At 37.9% G+C, this 17348-nt stretch overlaps 3 protein-coding genes across 3 annotated transcripts in view; 2 read left to right on the forward strand and 1 right to left on the reverse strand.

Moving 5' to 3' along the window:
- Positions 1-5275, forward strand: part of myrf (myelin regulatory factor) — a 43245-nt gene extending 37970 nt beyond the window's left edge. Inside the window, exons 21-27 of the mRNA XM_047346396.1 lie at positions 71-127; positions 209-439; positions 612-705; positions 807-869; positions 2411-2516; positions 2638-2712; positions 2851-5275. Coding sequence (XP_047202352.1) covers positions 71-127; positions 209-439; positions 612-705; positions 807-869; positions 2411-2516; positions 2638-2712; positions 2851-2931 — 707 coding nt within the window. The 3' untranslated portion in view covers positions 2932-5275. The remainder of the gene's footprint in view (positions 1-70; positions 128-208; positions 440-611; positions 706-806; positions 870-2410; positions 2517-2637; positions 2713-2850) is intronic.
- Positions 5276-5493: 218 nt separating this feature from the next.
- tmem258 (transmembrane protein 258) lies at positions 5494-6954 on the forward strand. Its single transcript, XM_047349056.1, has 4 exons — positions 5494-5651; positions 5948-6057; positions 6580-6708; positions 6801-6954. The coding sequence occupies exons 1-3, from the start codon at positions 5649-5651 to the stop codon at positions 6704-6706; spliced, it is 240 nt and encodes a 79-aa protein (XP_047205012.1). The 5' UTR covers positions 5494-5648; the 3' UTR covers positions 6707-6708; positions 6801-6954.
- Positions 6955-10411: 3457 nt separating this feature from the next.
- tmem138 (transmembrane protein 138) lies at positions 10412-15117 on the reverse strand. Its single transcript, XM_047348866.1, has 5 exons — positions 14986-15117; positions 14116-14538; positions 12068-12239; positions 11203-11278; positions 10412-11128 (listed from the first exon to the last, which is right to left on the reverse strand). Exons 2-5 carry the CDS (start codon positions 14241-14243, stop codon positions 11016-11018), a joined length of 489 nt encoding a protein of 162 aa, XP_047204822.1. The 5' UTR covers positions 14244-14538; positions 14986-15117; the 3' UTR covers positions 10412-11015.
- Between the last annotated feature and the right edge of the window lie 2231 nt (positions 15118-17348).

A 17348-nucleotide genomic window follows, 5' to 3' on the forward strand; every position in this document is an offset into this window, starting at 1 on the left:
AATTTAACTTGATCAGATTGTTTTTTTCTTCCTTTTTCTTAAACTTCTGCAACTTGCTGTTCAACCACAGCCGCGAACAACCAATCAGCAACCGCTCAAACATTGAGTAACAACCAATCCACACCTGGTGAGAAAAATGAACATATCATGTCTTCATATTACACAGCAAATCTGCTCTCGGTACAGCTAAATCATCTGTCTTCTTAAGGTCTAAGCGTCCCAGTTCCCACTCCTGGCACCATCATTAAGAAGGCCAAGTCCAGGCAAATGGACAAAGATGGCCACAGCAGGAACCGCCTCAGCCACACCTCAGCACCCATGTACTTTGCCAAATCCAAGAGACCTGTGTCCCCAGGTGCAGAAGGAGTGGGAACCACCAACCGGCTGCCTCCAGGTCAACAGCCAGCACCAAGGAGACAACGCAGCCTGCATACTAAAGGTAGCTACATGAACACAGCCCTGTCATAGCACTTCTCCACACACAGTAACACGCAGCATGCAAATATTGTATAGCTGTTTGTCTGAAGACAGCAAACCAAGATTGTCTACTTAATATATAAAGGTATAGGTCTGGTTTAATGCATATGATACATTTTGTTTTGCCATCACAGGAGCAGCGACAGCTCCATCTCTAACAAGTGTTCACATTGTGGAGACTAACCAAGAAATCGGCGCACAAAGTTGTGAGCCAGCGGAGAGCTGCAGGTTCAAAATTGGAAGCACAATAGTTCTGATATTGGTGGAAACTTTCTGACTGTTATGACTTTTAATATTTCATGTTAATGCATGTTTTTATCCATCTGTAGCTACACGCTATCACTTCGTGGACAAAGGATTTCTTCCATATCACAAATTACTCTGCACATGATGTAAGTATAACATGACTACACTGTAACACAAATCATGTAGTTGTATTGAATGATACTTGCAGGGTTTCTATGAAGTCTTGAAAAGTCAGGAAAAGTATGAATCTCGATATTTTGCCACGTTTTTTTGTATGTCCAGACAATTTCTCCCTGTTCTGTTTTCTAGAAGACAAAAACAGAATCTCTTAAATAAGGTGCTATTTTAACTTATTTTTATCTAAAAGATAGAAGTAGTTGCTTTGAGTTCAGCCTTTTTTCTCTTCCAAATCAAATTGTTAACATTTCTGACCTTGTTTTCTTTTTTTTTTGTTGCTAATGCCAAAGAAAGACTGATAAACCAATATATACCTATAGAGGCTTCATGGACAGGCCTTGCTCGTGTGATAACATGTGTGAACCCTGAGATTTTTATGTGTGAGGTGTTGTTTTTTACATATTTGCAAACATATCAATTTTGATCACTGTGATTCCAGCTCAAATATTTTTAAAAATGGCTGCATTCAGAAACAATGACAGAAATCTGGAAATCCTAGCCTGGAAATGATGAAATTAAAAATGTATAGGAACACATTATTGGGTTCGTATTATGCTTAACTATTTTTCGGAAAATATAAAGCTGGTTACTGGCCATTTGGCACCATCGCCATTTCCCACTTTTGCAATTTTCTTTTATGAACCCGAAATGTCGGGTACAAAAAAGAACCATCTCATACCGATCACGCAACAAATCGTGCTAGCCTTAGTGATGTTTAGTATCTGCTCTGACAACCAGGTAATTTTCCATCAGCCCACTGTAATGAAACGTGGTTGTGTGACTATAGGAAATATCATCTACCATCAGCAGCTTGCAAAAAGTAATTTTGGTTTAAAACAGACCTCACAATCTGTCATATTTTATAAGAGTTGGCTCTTCCAGAGATCAGAACCACACGAATGGTTATTGGGTGTAATATAGAATTTTCTTAAAATATTATACAATTAAAATGTAAGTGAAATTTGAGCATTTCTCTAACTCTTTATCTACATAATTCACCAAAATACTGAAGTACCAAGAAGAATAAACTGATGAGTAACTGTTAAGCACATAGGAATGAACTGGCTTGTTTGCAGGTACAAAACTGAAAGTAAAATCAATCAATCCAATAAACTGTATTTATAAATCACCATTCATATAGACAGGTGTAACATAAAGGGTTTTACATAGGTTAAACACAGACATTTAATCACGAGGGAAAGGATGAAATGACAACACACAGGTAGACAATTGGGTGTATGAACTATGACAGTGGCTTTTAAACAGACTAAACGTTTTTGCTAAACTCTGGTAATTTTACAGTTTTGCCTCTGTGAAGAAAAAGTATCCCAATAATAAGAAGTTATGGGAACTGTATGTCAAAAACGTTAAACTGGGAATCTGGATTTGCTTGTTGTAAGCAGTTATTACCCCAACCATTCCTCATATTATTGACTGTTTAGTTTTAAATCACAACTCTAAAATATTGTGGCAAGGAATATATCAATAGAATGAAGATATTTTTTTTCAGGTCAAGAAATAGTGTGTGGGTGAAACAATGTGGAGCCACTAAAGGACGTTCATGTCTCAACCACACAGAGACAGAGCTCTACAGTGGACAGAGTACATCAACAAAGGTATAGCTGTCAAAAAATGATCCGTATCTCTCACTTTATATACTTTATTTATATTTTGACTGTATAGATTACTTATTTGCATCTTAGGTACAGTCTTTGATTGTTCCTGCTTGTTTCTAAGGGGACTCAGCACCTCTGGTCAGTGCCTGTTTCATCTGTCCAGGACATCACCTATCACTTCCGTGTCTCTCACTCAGTGAGTAAACCTGACCTGGAAAATAAGAGGTTCAAACATGACACATGGCTGCCTCCTTTTCCTAAATCTAGTGAGAAAATATTTTGATAAACTATGAATGTGTTTCTTTTCATCTTTTTGTTCATTTTTTGTTGACAGGGAGAAGTGAGTTGCGCTACAGAAGAAAAAGTCCCATTGCACTCAGACTACCATTTTCTTTTTCAAAGCAGCTGTGTGTGAGGAGAAAGATGATGTCTGCCTGTGTCCTCACACTTCATCGTGTATTTCCTATTTGTGGTTCTAGATGCAGACTTTTTTGAAAGGATGTGATCTCATCTTATTACTGTACATTATTTCAAAGATATTCAACAACAAACAGTACCACTGTTCCAACTGTAATCCTTACCAAACAAATCTTTAATCAGAGATCCCCAATTCCTGTGATCACTGGATTGCAGCACCCTCCAAGTTGTTGGCACCCTCTGTTCAAACGTGTTAAACGCCAGAAAATGAATCCAACTTTGATTGCATTAGAATAATCTCACACTGAAACAAATTGGTGTATTGATTAAGGCTGGGAGAAAAAGTCTGCTGTCAGAAGATATATTCATGACATTTTGTAAACTACACAGAGAGAGAGACCTTCTATCATTGCTCTTTGCATAATCTCTTTACGTTGTTTAGACTCCTAAATTCTGTCCTATGATCTTTTCTCTTCAGCTCGACCCGTGCGTTTCAATAGAATTTTTGTGTGGGGACTGGAAGAAGTTGGAGTTTATGTGTCAAATTGTGTCTATTTCTGTGTCGCTCATATGTTTTGGATCATTATACTGCTGAAAGTACCAATGACGATCTATTTTCAGTTTTCACAGATGCCACCGAATTTTACTTAAAATGTCCTGAAATTTCAAACAGATCTGATTTGTTACAGCATCACTGATTGTGGTATTGGTGTTTTTATTAAAAATGATTATTTCTGAAGAAAAAGTTTTTTTGAACACTGAATAAATGTTCAAGGGCTGCCAACAATTATGGACGCTGTTGTAGGACACTAAAATGTTGTAGATTACTGCAGTTAATGCTGCTTGCTGCAATGGTCCAAGCGATATCCAAAAATGTATGGTTACCTTTACATTTGATCAACATGTCTTCCAGCTATAGTATAAGTCAAAAATTTGCATTTACAGTATGCCTTTATTCCTGAATATACCTCAGTAGTCCACACTGGTAAATCTGTGGTGTCTTCGTTGAGGCTTTGTGTTGAGGCTGCTACTGGCATTCACACTGTCCACTATGTCTTCATGCAAGAAATAAATTAAACACTGTGTTATAAAATGTTTATAAATTTGACTACACAGAAGTCGCTCCCTATGCAAAGCTGTAGTGAAAATGGGAGGTGAGACCCCTGAGTCATTTATTTGCAGAATCACTGGAGGATAAATGGGTAGAAAAAAACTGGAAAAGTGAACAAATCACTGGAAACAAACATGATGATACACTGTTGCTTTTAGCATGTGGCAGAAAAATTAAGCAAGTTCTTCACTGACAATATTTTCACCAACACTGGAATTGCTTACACTGCATTTTGATAACTGGTCAATGGTGGTAAGGTATGAATTGGTATATCTTGTTACATTTCAGGTGCATGTCCAATCATTTCTCTAAAATGATACATCATGGCTTAGAGTGTAGATCTATTATGATGTATTTTACCTTTTGGATCATAGAACTGGATGACTCTCAGAGGGCGATGATAAATTTGGAAATTTTGCACTGGTTTTACTCTTCTGTGTGTATGTCCTTGGATCATTATTAAACATATCCCCCATTGCCTAAAACAAACTAAGACTATGCAGTGATGACGTTTTTATTATAACTGTGTTGTATGTTTACTTGTTTTTAATTATCTTTTTTATTTCTAATAACTTTGGACTTAATTTCTGACATAATGTGTTGATTAAAAACTGCCATTTACTGTGTATTTTAAATGTATCTATGATCAGGAAAAGCAACAAAAAAGTAACTCAAAAATAACATTAACAATAAACAGGATAAACAGCCATCAAACAAAGATTATAGAATTTAAAATGTATTCTGTATAATGCTTTCAGTGTACTCCTGTGGGTAGAGTGTACTATTTTAGTTATTTAAAAAGCACCAGATAGCATAATGAAACCACTGTAGCACTTTTGTCACTGTATATATATATATGAGCTTCTTTTGCTTTATCCATTGCATGAGCCTGATGTCAGATACCCAATGTAGAACTGCATTCCATATTATTCTATTTCATCATTTTGTACCTCCTTTTTATCTGATGTGCTTTATTTTTTTCTGTTGTTTTTTTTTTTATCAATAGTATTTTAACTAAGCATCAGGAATAAAGAAGACAGAGAAACTATGGACACATTTGTAATTTTAGATCTATTTGAAAAATAAAAGTAGCATAAGACTATAGCTGGCTAGAATAATACCACTACTTTATAACACATTTCCATCATTAAAGCTTTTTTGTCAAAAATAAATAAATAAATGCTGTAATACTATGATTGCATACAGTAAATAAATTGATTATTGCATTGTCTGAATGTGTTTGCCTTTTCTTGTGGCCAAATAGATCACTGTTCATTATGTCCACTAGATGGCAGTCAATTTCTAGAAATTATGTATTCGTCATTTATATATCTCTCAGGTTGAAAACGTCACACAAAAACAAGACTCCGTAATGACTATTTCATGGAAGATCAATGGGGGAAATTTTAAAGAAAAAATAACGGGAAAATGTACACAGTACTGAGATTTCGAAAGGTCAATTTTCCTGAAAGGCTAAACTGAGGGATAACTGATTCGACGTTATGACGTCACCCGTGCGTCAAGGAAAAAGCAGGAAGAAGTAACCAGTACGTGGCCTTTTTTTATCTGGAACAGTAGCTGCGGGAATCACGCTTCGTTACGAAATGGTAATGAATTACTCACATTTATTCTATTTATATCATATCTCAGTTTTATAAATGAAACCTTGGTGTATCGATAGGTTCATCTTTACTCGCTGGTTTGTAGTTCCCAGGTAAAACGATACAGTTTCTGTATGAAGGAGTAGCTAGCAAGCATGTAAACGTTACTGTACATGTCACTGCGTTGTATTCAATTTATTTGCATCACTTACTAAAACCCCAAAGTATTTTTTCGTGCTATGCCGCTCGGATAAACGTCTAAGCTGTTTGTGTGTGGGTCTTTCTGTCTGCTGTGGCTGCAGGAACTGGAGGCCATGACCAGATACACCAGCCCGGTGAACCCAGCGGTGTTCCCCCACCTTACTGTGGTCCTGTTGGCCATCGGCATGTTCTTCACAGCCTGGTTCTTCGTGTATCCTTCCACTGGTTCTACAACAGCACCTTATGCTGTCTGTAGTCCACCACAGGGGGGGCTGACGTGGCCACCTGCAGAATGAAGCTGCAGCGTTTTTGATTTGTACCACTGGAAAGATAACGAGCAAACTTAGCAAAGAAACTATGTAAATAATGTCTGTTTAATGCAGAAATTGTTGTCTTTTTGAGTTACTTCTAATTTACTATAGCAATTTCCATTAGACTATGCACCCTCAAACTATATTCAATTCAATTCAAAAATACTTTATTAATCCCAAAGGGAAATTAAATCCGTTTTAGTTTAAAACCACGTCTTAGCCCAGGATGCATTTCTTTGCACTGTCTGACGGGATTTGATGGACTCAAAAAAATCATCCAAATCTATTACTTTGACTAGGCCATATCATGTACATCTAATTGTTCCATGGCAGATTAGACTGAGTGAGGAGATTGCATATTTTGCATATTGCTTGTTTTATTATTTATATTTCTGTGCGAGTTTACCTGAACATTTCATCAGTTATGAAGTAACATCAACAAAATACACAAGGGACGTCTACAAGGAGCTGCTAATCTCCCTGGTGGCTTCACTTTTCATGGGCTTTGGTGTGCTTTTCTTACTGCTGTGGGTTGGGATCTACGTATGAAGGTACATTCAAAATCTTGTCTTGTACATCATTAATAGATTTTATGTTACAAAGGCCGTCTTGTTAACTGTAATTTGTTTTCCTGCTGTTTTAGGTGGCTAAATTAAGAGAATATTACACATTCCAATGGGACAAAGGACATCATCACGATACAAAATTCTGGATTTGAATTTGATGGCACTGACAATATTTTTTTGAATCACATGGACTCTGGCTTTCATTTCAGAATTAAAGGGGATTTCTACAAACCATAGTGTCATTCTTTTAGCCTGATCAGTGATTATTTCACTTTTTTTTTATTTTATTTTGTTTTTACAGTGCGTCACAAAGGTTTATACGGCATGAACCTTTACACATTTTCCTACCTTAAGCCACAAATTTTAGTGCACTTCATTTGGATTTTATGTAACAGACAAACACAAGTGGAAGAGATAATCAAATTGTTTTTTTTTTGCAAATAAAGGTCTGAAAAGTGTGGCCTGTATTTGGATCCAGCCTCGTTTACTCTTATCCCCCCAACCTCAGAAGTCCCCTTATTATTAAATACTTCTGTGTGTACATTCATCCGAGTATAAATCCAGCTGTTCCCTGAAAGCCTGAGATGCTTGTCAGAGAACATTAGTGAACAAACAGCACCAGGAAGACTAAATAACAAACCAGACAAGTTAGGAACAAAGTAGGGCTACAAAACAATAACCCCAGCTTGAGGCATCCTATGGAGCCCTGTTATATCAGTCGTCTGATAATAGAAAGAAAATGGCACAATGGCAAACCTACCAGGACATGGCTGTCCATCTAAAGGAAGATCATTATTACAAAGTCAAGAGTTCAGGTGTGAAAGTCTGTTGATAGGATCACTTTCACTCATTCACTTCCTAAATCTAACCTCTGTAGAAAAGTAGCAAGACGAAAGCCAAAAGAAGTTATGTTAAAAGTTTGTCACAAGGCATCAAATGATTGTCTATGGTTCTGGGGAGGCTTCCCCACTGTAATACACGGTGGTGGAAGGAAGCGTCATGCTTAGGAGATGCTTTTCTTCAGCTGAGACAGAGAAGCTGTTAGAGGCTGCAAAAGACTTCAGGCTTCAGAACAACAACTAGATATTCAGCATGAGGTACATTAAAATGGTTTTCATCATTGCAAATCCTTGTTTTAGAATCTTACAGACTTGAATCTATTGACATTCTGTGGCAAGGCTTTAAAATTGATATTCACAGAAGTTCTCCGTTCAGTTGGATTTGACCATTCACTGTCTGTACCCACTTAATCTTACTGGGAGGCTGGTGCCTGCCTCAAGCAGTCATTGGAAAAGGGGCAGGGTATAGCCTGGATACCCTGGACAGGTTTGCCAGTCTCCGACTGACAAACAACCATAGACAAATAAATACATATCTAAACCCTATTTTTAGAGACCAGTTCACCTAACAAGCATGTTGTTGGACTGCAGGTGGAAGATGGAGTACCCAGGCAACAGAACAAGCAAACCATGCAGAAAGGCCCTGGCTGGATTTCCAACCCTCGACATTCTTGCTGCAAGGCAGCATGCTTTTAATCTCACTTAGCATCAGGTATCTTGCAAGGAAGGGGCAGAAATATCAGTCTTTAGATATGCAAATATTGCACTAACATTTCTCTGAAGACTTTCATCTGGATTGCAGAGAAAGGTGTTTCTATAAAGTACAGGTCCTTCTCAAAAAATTAGCATATTGTGATAAAGTTCATTATTTTCCATAATGTAATGATGAAAATTTAATATTCATATATTTTAGATTCATTGCACACTAACTGAAATATTTCAGGTCTTTTATTATCTTAATACGGATGATTTTGGCATACAGCTCATGAAAACCCAAAATTTCTATCTCACAAAATTAGCATATCATTAAAAGGGTCTCTAAACGAGCTATGAACCTAATCATCTGAATCAACGAGTTAACTCTAAACACCTGCAAAAGATTCCTGAGGCCTTTAAAACTCCCAGCCTGGTTCATCACTCAAAACCCCAATCATGGGTAAGACTGCCGACCTGACTGCTGTCCAGAAGGCCACTATTGACACCCTCAAGCAAGAGGGTAAGACACAGAAAGACATTTCTGAACGAATAGGCTGTTCCCAGAGTGCTGTATCAAGGCACCTCAGTGGGAAGTCTGTGGGAAGGAAAAAGTGTGGCAGAAAACGCTGCACAACGAGAAGAGGTGACCGGACCCTGATCCTGAGGAAGATTGTGGAGAAGGGCCGATTCCAGACCTTGGAGGACCTGCGGAAGCAGTGGACTGAGTCTGGAGTAGAAACATCCAGAGCCACCGTGCACAGGCGTGTGCAGGAAATGGGCTACAGGTGCCGCATTCCCCAGGTCAAGCCACTTTTGAACCAGAAACAGCGGCAGAAGCGCCTGACCTGGGCTACAGAGAAGCAGCACTGGACTGTTGCTCAGTGGTCCAAAGTACTTTTTTCAGATGAAAGCAAATTCTGCATGTCATTCGGAAATCAAGGTGCCAGAGTCTGGAGGAAGACTGGGGAGAAGGAAATGCCAAAATGCCAGAAGTCCAGTGTCAAGTACCCACAGTCAGTGATGGTCTGGGGTGCCGTGTCAGCTGCTGGTGTTGGTCCACTGTGTTTTATCAAGGGCAGGGTCAATGCAGCTAGCTATCAGGAGATTTTGGAGCACTTCATGCTTCCATCTGCTGAAAAGCTTTATGGAGATGAAGATTTCATTTTTCAGCACGACCTGGCACCTGCTCACAGTGCCAAAACCACTGGTAAATGGTTTACTGACCATGGTATCACTGTGCTCAATTGGCCTGCCAACTCTCCTGACCTGAACCCCATAGAGAATCTGTGGGATATTGTGAAGAGAACGTTGAGAGACTCAAGACCCAACACTCTGGATGAGCTAAAGGCCGCTATCGAAGCATCCTGGGCCTCCATAAGACCTCAGCAGTGCCACAGGCTGATTGCCTCCATGCCACGCCGCATTGAAGCAGTCATTTCTGCAAAAGGATTCCCGACCAAGTATTGAGTGCATAACTGTACATGATTATTTGAAGGTTGACGTTTTTTGTATTAAAAACACTTTTCTTTTATTGGTCGGATGAAATATGCTAATTTTGTGAGATAGGAATTTTGGGTTTTCATGAGCTGTATGCCAAAATCATCTGTATTAAGACAATAAAAGACCTGAAATATTTCAGTTAGTGTGCAATGAATCTAAAATATATGAATGTTAAATTTTCATCATGACATTATGGAAAATAATGAACTTTATCACAATATGCTAATATTTTGAGAAGGACCTGTATTAAATCATGGCTGCTGAATACAAATGTACGCCAATCTCTCCACATTTGTATTTGTAAAAAAAAAAAGAAAAAGATTTTTTTGCCCCCTTCACAATTATGCACTACTTTGTTTTGGGTAATCTCATAAAAACAAGGTTAGGGATTATAACTGGACATATTGGTATAAATACATTTGCAAGGCAGGGGTAACAATTTATTAAAATGTTTTCTGTCCTTAACAGCCCTGCAGCTTTACAAAGACACAATAGTTATTTTGTCCCACTGAGGGCTATTTGTGGTGTGTTTTAGTAGTGGCGCCTTAAAACCTCAATCCCTGATTAATCTTTGGGTTAAAAATAGGGCAACCTGCTTCACCTTGTCTCCAGGATAATACTGACTATCCAACTAATGAAGGATTACACCGTAGTTAGATAAGGATTATTTAATTATAAAAAAAACTGAATCCAAATCTGAAAGAATCCAACTAAAAATCCAACTGAATTCACATAAAAATTGGCTTGTTTAACTCACTTTTAACATGTAAACAGCACATACTAACATGAACATAAGGCAAAAAAAAAAAAAAAATCATCTTTCTTTGAAGGAAATAAAAAAACTACCAGCTGGACTAGGACTACATCTTCTAATTTGAGTTGATTTGTACAAGATAGGAAATAACACAAAGGCAGGCCAAACTTTTTCCATTTCATTAACAGTAAGTGTGTGGTAGGTTGTTTTTAAAAGGCCACAAAGATTAACAGGCTCAATCCTGATTAATTCTATACTACATGTGCCATCCTTGGCTTGCCCGCCATACTGTCTGTCTCAGTATGAGGAGTCGGTAAACACAACCCGAGTCATTCACCAACAGTTTGTGAATTCAGTGTCTGCTCAATGACAGTTATCCTATAGTCCAACACTTTCAAGCAGGAAATCATTCAGATTTCAGTCACTGGTGATCCTGCCTGGTCTTGTCAGATGGCAGTTTCCACAATGGAGGCTTTAATGTTTCTCTCAACACTGTCCCGTTGTCACTGACGAGCTCTGGTAAATTGATCACGCAGCCACATAGAGTCCTCATACAGCCTCGGGTCCCCTATGTGCTCTGCTGTCCGTTTGTATAAGTAGTAGTAGAACACAGCCGCTGTTAACAGACACAGGCTGTAAGAAAAGCAAGAGTAATTGTGGTTTTATCTGTTTTATGTTTGAATTAATTACCTGTTCTCTGGAAAACAAAAAGAGTCAGAAGACCGTCTGTCCACACAAAACGGTTTGACTCGAGCCACCTTAGGTTCTGGGAGCAAAAAGACAAAACACTTCGAATGCACAATAAATGCACAGGGTTCTGAATATGTGTTTGCCCCCTTGAAGATTTCTCAGAGATAGTATTTAAGTTATGGTTTCATTTAATGAGGGAAAAAAGGCAAACCAAACTGACCGGTTTTTCCTAAACGTTATCTGCCATATTTGGCGCCAACAGCTTCCACCAGGAGTCTTTTAAGTTGCTGTAGAGGCATTTTGGCTACAAAATATTTTACCAAAACTCTTGGGGATCATCAAAATGTTTTTTTTAGCAAATATGAGACAGATCTGTAGTGCTATAGAAGCTGTTCCGGATCATTTGTGACCTCCTGGATAAGTCCAGGATGCGCTCTTGGAGCAATACATTTTCTGGAGTCCCATATTGGGTGCTAGGGGCATTATGTGTTGTTTTATGAGATCTTTTAGCCTACTTAGTGTTGTCAGACAGGTTTAATTCAAGCAATTTCTTGATTCAACAGGTCAGGTAGTGATCAGGTTCGGGTTTGGCTAGAGAAATTGGACTCAGCTTTCTAAGAAAATGTGGTTAGTCAATCGTTGAGATGGGTCCTTCCCTTAATAAATGAAATTATCATTCCAAAACTGGACTTTGTATTTACTGATGTTAAAGTTTATTTGGTTTTAAACACGTGACAGAAAAGCAAAAACATAAGGAATCTGTAAGAGGGCAAATACTTTCACAGCACTGCACACAGAGTGTACCAAGAATGATGGACCTATCTTCATTTCTGAGTTTCAGTGTGCACAAAGAACATCAGCATACCAACACCCAGCAGTGGAGGCAGATGCTGAGGGTCAGGTAGAGAGCGGAGAAAACAAGCAGAGCCCTGAATCTGCCCAGCAGCACAGACACGAGGCCGACCTGGAACACGTAGGTGTTGAACATCATCAGGAGGATGATGATGACGTTGAACAAGATGGCGATGTCCTGGATGCTGCAAACACAGTTTTTGTGGGTTTATTTGCCATACTGATTCTGTTATGGTCACAAGAACATACGTTTTGGTTTTTTTTCAGTCTGTGATTCTGACTTCAGTCAGAGATGATGACCTCTTAAAAGGTAAGAATAAAACCATGTAACTGGAGTTAAATCAGGAGTGCAATTCTCTGATAAGGACCTTCTGAAGGATTACCAATGGAATAGCAGCCAGAAATCTTGTTTCTATCAAGAAGATATGACATTTATATGACTTACATCATTGATACCTCTTCTATGTACATATCTGTTGTAACTATTTTTGTTTTGGTGTTCATTTTTATTAGTATTATTTGTTTATATTAATCATTTTCCCCATTTTTTTCATTAGATTCCTAGATGTGCATCTTTTTACTCTTTCTTGCTTCAGTAAAAATTCAACTTATTCAACTTTATAAAGAAGTCTTATTATATGTTCGCTCTAAACATGAAGCTATTAAACGGTTGTTCTTTCCAACTGCGAGGACAAGGTACCTTCTTAACCTTTCATTAGTATATGTTTATAAAATCTGCAGTTAAAAACAAAAAGCAAAACCATAATTTGATATTTTAAAGCAACTTTAAAGTTAAACTGGTACTGTTGTCACGGTTACGTTGAAATTTTGTCTTTAAACATTTATTTCCCCCCACCTTTACTGGTATTACCCAAGTATGAAACAGGCATGAGCCATTATAAAATTATCAGGGTATGGTAGCAAATTACCCTAGTAACATGGCATGGTATGGAAATGAATTACTTAATGATCTATTATGATATTATAATTTGTTATTTGTTTGTTGACAACTAGAAATAAGTAAAAAATAAATGGTTTAGTGCTTCTTGTACAGAATATTCCACCATTTCCTGTCCTAGTAACAACAATAAGCTGATGTTAGCTGGGATATCTGTGTAGGTAGAGCCTTCAGTGTTAATAAGAGTGATGGATGATGCTCCTTTAATCTTTACAACATGACTGAATGTGTTTTTAAGCATTTCCAAACAGCAGAATTTGGTTTTTTTTTTGTGAATGAGGGCAATAATGTTTTATGCTTCTTTCACCTAGCCAATCTGCAGCACGCAGCAACAGGTGGAGGAGGGGCAGTGCTGCTTCACTCTATGTTCCAATACTAATTTTGGTACATTCTAATTTTAAAACCAGGGTATATCTAGACACCAGTATCCAGCCCATGCTTAGTGTGGAATTAGATATTACGAAATCTGATGTGTAGCTTAAAATCAGCGACATCACATTTCCTAGTTGAAACAAGAGGACACCACTGATCTTTGAAGTATTCATATGTAGGATTTACAAGCCACTGGTGCAGATTCTCAGTCATCCGGGACCATCCTAGGTGCTTCAGTAGAAGACAACTGGACTTCTCTTATTTCTTATTCCTTGAAGACATTTCGCATCTCATCCAAAATGCTTCTTCAGTTCTTGAAGAAATGTTTGAAGCATCTTTGGTGAATAGAAGTTCAGTTGCCTTCTACTTAAGCCGTTAGAATTTACAAACCATTAATAAATTAACTAATTCAGTAAAAATTAGGTAAAAGTTGGGGACAACGGCTGTGCGTTAAAGCACAAATTAGGGATTTTTAAGTCCTTCATTTTGTTTGATTAAGACTACAATTTTAAAGAACCAGCTGCATATTCTTTTTCTCTTTTATGTGTTGTAGTTCTTTCAAAAGAATATTTAAATCATTCACAACAGAAGTCTTCAGCTCCGACCTCAAAAAATCTCGGAAATTGGCATTAGCCAAGAAAACTTCATCAGTGCATCCCAGGTATTTCACTGTAATTAGATGACATTAATAAATGTATATTATTTATATCTCAGCATATTCTGTGACTTACATGAAAAGCACAAGCTGGATGACAGGAGCTCTCCTCAGAAGTTCACTAAAGGAGTTAACAAAGAGGTCATAGGCCAGCAGGACCAGTTGGATCAGCAGTACCAGTGAGTAGTTTCCAGTCTGAAGCATCTTTGACCCGATCTTCACTGTCCTCCTTTCCTTTGGCTGATTTCCTTCACACTTTCGGGGACTAAATCTTGTCTGTCAGCTTCAACTTTGTACATTCTTCAGTACAAAAACGCTTTCCATGGGAATATACAGTCAAAAATAGTCCATTCACATAATTCATTTGAATGTTATTTTTTAAAGAAATGTCCTTAAATAGGCTTTGACAGTGATAAAAAAAATCTGTGAGGACACAAGTCTGTCCAAACATCCTGTGTGATGGCATCAGTCATGTAGAAAATCCCATTGGATGCATAACCTATAAGGAAAATAACAGAAGCAGTAAAATAACAGGAAAATTGCAGATTAAAGCAAAACCTCCAGCAGAGCGTAACATCTTGGATCCGTGGAAATTTCCTCCTCTACGAGGAGTTGATGTAAGAGCTCCTCTGCCTCAGATAGCTAAATTAGAAGTAAACCCACCCATGTAAGGTCAGCCTGCTGTTACACAGTCAGGCGTATAAAGGTCGCCGCAGGGATTATAGCTCTGAGCGAACTAAACCACGACAATCTCTTGTTTTGTTGCTGTTGTTGTTCTTCCATCTGCTTTTATTCCCCTAACGAGCAGTATCTGGCGCTGTTTTCTTCAGCTAGCGGACAATCTCGTAGACGGATAAGTGTGGGATTTCTACATAATCTACACACCTTTATTACTATAGTAACTCTTACACAAGCGAAGTTAATTATATGGTCATAGGCTACTCACCTGGAGTAAAAGCAGCTCCTCATTTCGCGTCTTTTTACTTTCCCCTCCCAAAGAAAACGTGGATCGCTTAAAGCATCCCCAGCCCTTCTCAGCAGGAACGCGTGTATTTCCGCAATTCCATGGTAACGCTTCATTTTTACCGTAATGACAGGTGAGGGAGGGCAACTTCGTTTATGTAACACCTTTCATGATAAACAAGATCACTGAAAATACTTTGCTGAAAAAATAAAACAACAGAAGTGAAGACAATTAAATTAAAGACAAGAAGAAATGTTTTCAGTCCTGATTTGAAGGAGCCAACTGTTTCTGACATTTTTAGGAAGTTTGTTCCAGAGCTGTGGAGCATGAAAACTAAGTGCTTCCTGGGAACACTGAGGAATTGTATTTAGTCCCAAGACACTTCAATACTGGCTGCACGGTGGTGCAGTTGGTAGCACTGTTGCCTTGCAGCAAGAAAGTCCTGGGTTCGATTCCTGGCCTGGGGTCTTTCTGCATGGAGTTTGCATGTTCTCCCACTGTCCAAAGACATGCCTGTTAGGTTAATTGGTAAGTCTAAATTGTCCTTAGGTGTATGAATGAGTGTGTGCATGGTTGTATGTGTGTTGCCCTGCAATGGACTGGCGACCTGTCCAGGGTGTACCCTGCCTCTTGCCCATGGACTGCTGGAGATAGGCACCAGCTCCCCTGTGACCCACTATGGAATAAGCAGTAGAAAATGACTGACTGACAATTCAATACCATATAAACAAAAAACATGTAAAAATATATCCCTTTACAAACAGCAAGCCAATGCAATCATTTAGAGACATGTTCTTGGTCTTGGGCTGGACCCTGGCAGCTGGATATTGGATAAGCTGATTAAGTTTTACAGAGATCGGTATTTGGTAGAGAAACAATTACAATAATCCAACCAATTGAAAATACATTTCTGCATTAGTTATTTGTGTCCAGGAAACCCATTATTCTGATAATGTAAAAAAAAAAAAGTATAGTAGGCTGATTTAGTAACTGATTTTATGTGGTTGTTAACATTTAGGTCTGAGTCCTTAACTATACCAAGTGTTTTTGCATGCTCTCATTGAGTCTGGTTGAGCCCTAATCTCTAACCGTGCAGGTTCAAAAAATTATGACTTTTATGTTTTCTGCATTTAGTTAGAGGAAACTCAGACACATCAAGTCTTATATTATAGACACACTGACTCAATGAGCGTTAGGGTCAGCGGTGGTGTGGTGAAACAGAAATATAAATTTGTGTGCTTTTAATCTGACCCAGGTGAAGCAACTAGGCAGAGCATTTGGATGTTGACTAAAGTTGACCAGAGAATGGAGCCCTGAGGGAACCCTCAGTTGATTGTTGTTTGGCCAGATTTATAATTGCCAAAATACCCAAAAATACCCAATACCCAGTCTGCCTAATAGCATGTGAACCAATTTAGCATAATACTAGACAATTCCATGTTTCCAGTGTATCAATCAGTATGTTATGATCAACTGTGTTACAAACTGCACTGAGATCCAGTGATACCAACACAGACGTTTTAGATGTATATCTGAAACATGACTGGAATGCAAATAAAGAGTTATTTTTTAATCAAAATGAAAAAATATGTATTGATTAACTGCTATTTCAATGTTCTTTGCCATAAATGTTAGCTGAAATATAGATCTGTAATTACTTATTGAAGCATCCATAACTGGCTTAGGCTTGATAAAATAAAATGTTTGATCACTGCCATTTTGAGGGAAAATTGAAATGGGCACCATGTCAAGGCTTCCCTTCACCCACTGTCCCTCAAACACAACCAAATATACACAATTCGCCACAACGCATATCTGTTTTAGAATGTACAAATAATGAACTTAAAATTAAAACTTGTGAAATAATACATCATGACAATTAAAGAACAATTTTATTTTTACTTTTTAGACCAGTTCTGTCTGGAAGAATGGGCCAGAATTCCAGCAAACTATTGTGTGAAGAGTGTATAAGAATTCCCAAACTGTTTGACCCACATTATAGAGTTTATTCTACCGAATGCTAAAGAAATGTATATATAAAATATATGTAACCTTCTACATTTGAAAAAGGTTTATAAAACCTTACCTGATGCAGTGAGTTTTAGTCAAATAGATTGGAAATATAACATTTATAACAGATTATGTGTATTTTCATTTACCGTATGCCAATGTCTGGTTTAAACTGTATATAAGCAGAAAATATGCAGTCAAAACTAGATAAATATATGCATACCAACATATGTATAAATAATTGATAAATATGATGAACCACGTGTTTCTACTGCTCCCACAGCCCCACAAGAAGCAGTTGTAGAATTTCTTAGCTGCTGCTTGGTTTGTGGGGG

This window comes from Girardinichthys multiradiatus, chromosome 2 (genome assembly GCF_021462225.1).
Source record: "Girardinichthys multiradiatus isolate DD_20200921_A chromosome 2, DD_fGirMul_XY1, whole genome shotgun sequence".
Classification (NCBI taxonomy): Eukaryota; Metazoa; Chordata; class Actinopteri; order Cyprinodontiformes; family Goodeidae; genus Girardinichthys; species Girardinichthys multiradiatus.

Bases quoted from the DNA above. Each gene is read 5' to 3' on its own strand.
- tmem258 (XM_047349056.1), top strand. The intron at 6,058-6,579 runs GTATCCTTCCAC...ACATTTCATCAG, and splicing joins TTCACAGCCTGGTTCTTCGT to TTATGAAGTAACATCAACAA.
- tmem138 (XM_047348866.1), bottom strand. From the start codon at position 14,243: ATGCTTCAGACTGGAAACTACTCACTGGTACTGCTGATCCAACTGGTC. The intron at 12,240-14,115 runs GTAAGTCACAGA...CTGTGTTTGCAG, and splicing joins ATCCAGCTTGTGCTTTTCAT to CATCCAGGACATCGCCATCT. The intron at 11,129-11,202 runs GTAATTAATTCA...GTCTGTTAACAG, and splicing joins TTTTGTTTTCCAGAGAACAG to CGGCTGTGTTCTACTACTAC.